The 6728-nt window shown below is 45.1% G+C and overlaps 1 protein-coding gene across 4 annotated transcripts in view; it reads right to left on the reverse strand.

Annotated features, from left to right (window-relative positions):
* Window positions 1-6728, reverse strand: part of Bcap31 (B cell receptor associated protein 31) — a 31638-nt gene that overhangs the window by 23650 nt on the left and 1260 nt on the right. The window contains exons 1-3 of one of the 4 annotated variants that reach the window (XM_011247600.3): window positions 6505-6632; window positions 4966-5101; window positions 2618-2718 (exon numbers count right to left, since the gene is read on the reverse strand). In XM_011247600.3, coding sequence (XP_011245902.1) covers window positions 2618-2718; window positions 4966-5057 — 193 coding nt within the window. In that variant the 5' untranslated portion in view covers window positions 5058-5101; window positions 6505-6632. Of the gene's footprint in view, window positions 1-2617; window positions 2719-4965; window positions 5102-6290; window positions 6633-6728 lie in introns of those variants that run through there. The other 3 variants (XM_006528048.3, NM_012060.5, NM_001313698.1) reach the window with 3 other exon arrangements.

Here is a 6728-nt window from a genome sequence, read left to right on the forward strand (position 1 = left end):
ATTTCCAAGCTGACAACCTTAAAATCCCTGATCTTCAAAAACAATCACGTTCTCGTCAGTAAACTAGTATCTTCTAGATAAGTATCTACGTACTAGGAAATCAAAGACTTTTTTGGCTCTAGTTAGGTGATAGGGCAAGACTGGCAAAATAATCCCAACACGTGCTTTGACTCTACATTTCTTGGCTCTACCTGAACTCAAAAGTAAGCATATAAACCTATTTAAAAAAATTACTTGGTGGGCAGTGGTGGCGCACACCTTTAATCCCAGCACTTGGGAGGCAGAAACAGGCAGATTTCTGAGTTCAAGGTCAGCCTGGTCTGCTGAGTGAGTTCCAGGACAGCCAGGGGTACACAGAGAAATCCTGTCTCGTAAAACCAAAAAAGAAAAAGAAAAAGAAAAAAAAAACTGGTATAGCCTGGTATTTCGTGAAGTTCAACTCTAAGCGAGACCTGTATACTCCCCATCAGCTCCTATCCCAGAAGCTGCTCAGACCCTAAGTGGAAAAAGCTGCCTCTTAGAATCTTGTTAAAAGCATTTCAAGAGGTTATGTGAGAAGCTGGCATCTAACAGCTGTGCCTAGGAACCTACAGGCCACATCTTACCTGTTCAGAGAAGTTCTGCCCCTACAAACCCCATCAGCACTGAACATTAAAGGGAAATGTCCAATGCTGCAGCTAGTGGATGGGGCTGTGCACAATACTAACCCACATTCTATCCCACTGTGTTTCCACTAGGAACTTGAAGAAAGGAATGCTCTAAGCCTAAGTGGACATCACATCTCTAAAACAGAATGCACTATTTCACAGCAGAGTCAAGGAAAGAGGAAAACATATATTGCTTACTATAGCAAAATAATAAACACCTAACAGACAAAAGCTTTACTAGTTCCTTGTCTTTTCATGAGCCCACTACCACCTCACTATAAAATGTCCTCCTTCCATCTTTTTTGTTTTTTGAGACAGGGTCTTTCTATGTAGCCCTGGCTATCTGGAATTTTCTATGTACACCAGGTTGGTCTCAAACTTAGAAAGACCCAAGCAGCCAATGGTGGACCACCTTTTACTCCAGCACTGAGAAGGCAGAGGCAGGCAGATCTCTGTGAGTTTGAAGCCAGCCTGGTCTACAGATTGAATTCTAGGACAGCCAGGGCTACAAAGAGAAACTCTGCTTTGAAAAACAACAAAACAAACCAAACAAACAAAACACCCAACTCACTAAGATTCACCTGCTATAAAGGCATACACCACCACTCTTGTCTCCCTCCAACCTGAAGCCACCTATCAAAGCCACAGCCTGCCCTCAGATCCATTTATCTTTCAGTCTTGTGGATACGCATATTAATGCTGGAGATATAAAACTATACAGCTGAAAGACCTGGAAAGACTTTACATCTGTGCAAATGCAGAAAGGTCTTAGAGCTCTGTCTCCAAGACATACATACTTTCAAACACCTAGTTTATTGCCTCACACTTTAAGACATAACCCCCTTGCCGGGCGTGGTGGCACGCACACGCCTTTAAGCCCAGCACTCAGGAGGCAGAGGCAGGTGGATTTCTGAGTTCGAGACCAGCCTGGTCTACAAAGTGAGTTCCAGGACAGTCAGAGATACACAGAGACACAGAGAAACCCTGTCTCGAAAAACCAAAAAAGAAAAAAGAAAAAAAGAAAAAGAAAAAAGAAAAAAGACATAACCCCCTTTCCAACTAGGCTGTTTATTTGGTTGTTAAGTTCTATACCTGGAAGCCCTGTGTCCCCAGGCATGCTGGTACATATATACATAATAACCCCAGTACTCAAGTGACTGAGCCAGGAGGATCAAGAGCTTAAAGATGAGCAGTGGTGGTGCACACCTTTAATCCCAGCACATGGGAGGCAGAGGCAGGTGGATATCTGAGTTTGAGGCCACCCTGGTCTACAGAGTGAGTTCTAGAAGAATCAAGACAGAGAAACCCTGTCTCAAAAAAAGTTTAATGACAACCTAGACAACAGTGTAAGACTCTGTCTCAAAAGAAAACAAACAAACAAACAAACAAACAAACTCAGGTGTCTTTTTTAAGATTAAGAAAACAACATTTTTAAGATAACAAAAGCAGCCCAGTGCACACCTTTTTAATCTCAGAACTTAGAAAGCAGCAGATGGATCTCTATAAATTCAAGGCCAGCCTGGTCTACAGAGCAAGTGCCATGACATCCAGGGCCACATAGAGACATTGTCTCAAAAAAACAAAATAATAACAATGACAAATAAAAGACAAAATAATTTCTTAAAAAAGAAGTCTGATCCACATGACTAATAAACACCACTATTTGAATCAGGGTCACAGACCATTAGCTTCTCTTAGTACCAGTTCTAAAATAACTAGGGTAGGGTATCTTGGTAACAAATGTGGTCATAAGAGTATATAAAGGCCATTGAGTTTAAGTCCATATGGACTGCTATAGGAACATCTTGAAATGAAGGTCCTGCTAATAGCAAGCACTTCCTTAACAGATTATCAAAGGGCACTTATTGAGTTTGATTCTGAGAATGCTTATTTTCCAATGTGGCACAGAGCTTTAGAAGCCATGACACAGGATCTGGTCAGATAGCAACCTCCTGCTACAGCTCACTCACCAATAACCAACAGTACAAGGATGACGATGAGAACCACAAAGAAAGTGTTGCCATAGGTCACTACCAACTCCACCAGCCGGGATTTAAAAACCTTCTGCCATCTGTGAAAGAAATGAAGACAGATATTGAAGAAAATGAACTTTTGCAATCCAAACCCTAAGCAAAATTTAAGGACAACTTGGTGCTCTTCTGCAGTGGCTACGAGGCCCCATACAAAAATCAGTCTCAGCTACTGCTATGCCTTTCCTATTCATTAACTTCAAAAGGATTTAGAAAAAGATGTTTATGCATATGCAGAAACACCTGGAAAGTCAATCTTTAAAATCCTGGCAGTTTCCAGTAAGGGTAACTTACTTTTCATCATACTTCCCTTTGTAGTAGATAAAACACCTGCTACAAACATGGTTTTGAGACAGGCAGGGTCTCACTATGTAGATGAGGCTAGCCTCAAGCTCGCAAAGATCCGCTTGCCTGTCTCACAATGGCAGGATTAAAGAAGTGTGCCACCACTATTCCTGGCTCCCCTTTGTTTAAAATGTGATACTTTTTTTTTTTTTGGTCTAGACTCCTACCACCCTAGGTTATGAAAAGGAATCTAGACTCTCCATCATTTCTATGAACAAATAATTTAGCTATATCATCTAAAGAGCCTTCGGGAGGAGTTTCATGCTGTTAAAAATCAGCAAGCTCGGCTGATCATGGTGGTGCATGCCCTTTACTCCCATCACTTGAGAGGCAGATGGAAACTCGTCTACATTGCTAGTTCCAAGACTACATATCGAGATCAGATGCAAAGTTAAAAAGCAACACTTGGTTTGTTAGAAACATGACCTGACATGATTCTGAATTTACATTTAGTATTTTAAGTTGGTCTTTTTTGTTTGTTTGTTTTTTTTGTTTTTGGTTTTTTCAAGACAGGGTTTCTGTGTTGCCCTGGCTGTCCTGGAACTCACTCTGTAGACCAGGCTGGCCTCGAACTCAGAAATCCGCCTGCCTCTGCCTCCCGAGTGCTGGGATTAAAGGCGTGCGCCACCACGCCCGGCTTTTAAGTTGGTCTTAATCAGTCTCTCCTTCCTGCTTTTTTTTCCTTTCAATTTTTCTGTGTGTTTGTACCTGTGCATATGCATGAGTGTGTGGGCTTGAAGTGGTTATCTTCTCTAATCATTCTCTACTTTCTTTTTTTCCCAGTGGTCTCACTGAACCTAGAACTTACTGATTCAGCTAGACTGGCTAGGATCCTCCTTATCTTTGCCTCTACCACACTCTATTACAGAAGTGTGTTCCTATGTCCAGATTTTACATCAATGATAGAGATCAAACTCAGATTTTGAATTTATACTTGTTCAAGCAACCATTTTACTTACAGAGCCATTTCCGTAATCCTTTTCCTTTTCATACCAGGTCTCATTTAGCTCAAGCTAACCTCAAATTTGCTATGTAGCCAAGATAGGTCTTGAACTCCTAACCCTGCCTTCACCTCCTAAGTGGTGGAACAAAGTTAGTTGTCCTAGAGAGTATCCAAGACTCCAGTTCCACCAGCGTTTTGGTCACTGTATTTCCTGTGAACTAAATGTCAATGTGGGTTTTAGCAAGAATATTCCTTAGGTATTATTAACTATGGCAATTTTATAAATCCTAATTTAAATACGAATAGTGTTGATATACTACAAATGATTGAAACAATATCTAAATAACGTTTAGCAAATCCTGGTTTTTTGGGTTGTTTTTTGTTTTTCGAGACAGGGTTTCTCTGTGTAGCTCTGGCTGTCCTGGAACTCACTCTGTAGACCAGGCTGGCCTCAAACTCAGAAATCCACTACCTCTGCGTCCCAAGTGCTGGGACTAAAGGCGTACGCCACCACGCCCAGCCTGTTTTTTATTAAAAGGGACTATAGCTTCCATCCTTCATAGGCTGAGTAATGCTCATGAGCCTACTAAGCAATGCCAGTAGGAGTTAGCTAGGAGGTCAAAAGTCAGCAAATCGGCAACAATGTAAGCCAATGGTGCAAGTATTCAAGTTTCCACACAATTATCCCCTACAGCCCTGAGGCCCAAGGGTTGGCAAGAGAATATTACTCAAAAAAGTTGAAGTCAAATCTTCTTTTGCAAAAACCAGAAGACAGTGTGCACAGGAAAGCAAATGACGAGGTGACAAAGCCAGACAATGTTCAAGATTGGTGATAAGAAAAAAAAAATCATACTCCTGACACCCTTACTCAAGACAGGTTTTACTTGTTTCCATATAGCCTCAATTTCAGGGTCCACCAATTTTGCACACAGAAACTACAAGGTTCAGGGTTTGATAGCACCCTCATCATATGCTTGCTTTGTTGTTCCACTAGCCATACCTTTTTGGAGAAATGAAGGGAATGCAGAGAAGCAACACAGCAAAGACCTCTGCGTAGAGGAAGGTGGCAACTGTAGTCCACTGCAAACTCATCCTGTGACTTAAAGGGTTCCAACAGAGGGATGGGAGCTTGTTTCCTGGCAGGATACAGAAGAAACAGGAGGAACCATGAGAGCTGGAAAGTCACTGACAGGGACTGCTCAGGGACCCTGGAGAGGCTGGGGCTGCTATTCTTCACAACAGACCACAGGATTCTGCTTCAGAGCTTTTGAAACCCTGGTTGAAACAGGGTTTAACCCAACAGCAGACACTTGACCAATGATTCTAGCCAGCCAACAAACTTCCCTTGCCTGGGACAGTTACTTGTGCCCCTCCAGCAAGTATGTTACTATGACTAGGTACTTTTGTTCATGATTCCTTTCCCCGGGGCCGTCCAAGAGACTCTTAAGCCTGTTTAACTAAGAAAATGTTTCTCATAAGAATAGGAGAACCTTCTCAGCACCCATCAGGCTCCCTTGTAAGGCTAGACCTGTTTAAGAAAATGTTTCTCAAAAGAACAGTACGTAAACAGAAGGACCTCAGCACCCATTAGGCTTCCTTCCAAGAGTAGAAGCCTCTGCTGCCAGGAGCTATACATGTCTTCCAGTCGCTTCTACAGTGGGACTGGGACTGCAGTGTTCATACATGTATTTTCTGCAAACGCCACCACCTAAGCCTCTGCACAAGAAAGCAGGCCCATTTCCTCCAGAGCTTATGAGGGGCTGATAACCCTAGTAGCCTCCAGCCTCCTTCTAAAGCTGCTTTTGAAAACTAGATAGGCCTTCCGAATGCTCGCACGAATGCACAGGGTGTAGGCCTCCATTTACTCTCAAAAGGCCCACAAGAGCGACTCCTAGAGGGCGGGAATCCAGGCCAAAAGCAAATACAGGTCTCCACAGAGCACGTCCAGGCCTTACCCAGAGAAAGTTCCAGAACCAGAAAGTCTCTCCCGAAGCCAAAAAAGGGACCTCCCTGCATCCCTAGCAAGCCACAACGCCCAAGTCCACAGCGCCAGGTGGCTTTCGAGGAGCTGGGCCTACCTGGGCAGCTCTTCTGGGGGGGGGTGGGGAGGACTGGCCCCTGTCCTCGCGTCCCCTAGAGTCCCGCTCCACCTACCTCCACAACATCCCTATGCCTGATCCTGCCCTAAACTCCGAAGTCGGCCCGGATCCCTACACTTCCCAGAACCCACAGTATTTCTGGGATGCTCGCCTTCCTCCCTCATGAAGGGACTGGGGGGGAACCTCGTTGGTCCGAAAGTCAGCCATGCATGCGGACCCAGCTTACCGAGCTTCAGCCTACTCGCACGCCCCACCGCAACTACCAAACTCTCACCAATGCTCAGGCCCGCCCCCTAGCCCGCGGGCGGAAACCGGAAACGCGCGTCAGGCCCCGCCTACAAGTCCTCTAGAGGCCCCTAACGGCTCCGCCCATTGTCGTTTCCCGCCCCGCCCTTAGGCGCGGCCTGTTGCCAAGGTCTAGAAAGGAAGTAGAGGCTGACGGTTGAAGGCCCCCTGCCGCGCCTCTGACACTTCGGACACGCAGGGGTGGAGCTTGGAGGCGCCTTGGCGGGAGGGCTGGGGCCGCTTCTGTAGTGTACGCGGACTTGCTTCGTTTCTGTTGTCGGAGAGGGGGAGGGGTCCAACGGTAGGGCGAGAACGGGGTGGGGCACCCCTAACTCGGACTCCGCCTCTTGCCTCAACTCCGCCTCCTCTTCCCCATCAC

Source organism: Mus musculus, chromosome X, assembly GCF_000001635.26.
Source record: "Mus musculus strain C57BL/6J chromosome X, GRCm38.p6 C57BL/6J".
NCBI classification, from domain to species: Eukaryota; Metazoa; Chordata; class Mammalia; order Rodentia; family Muridae; genus Mus; species Mus musculus.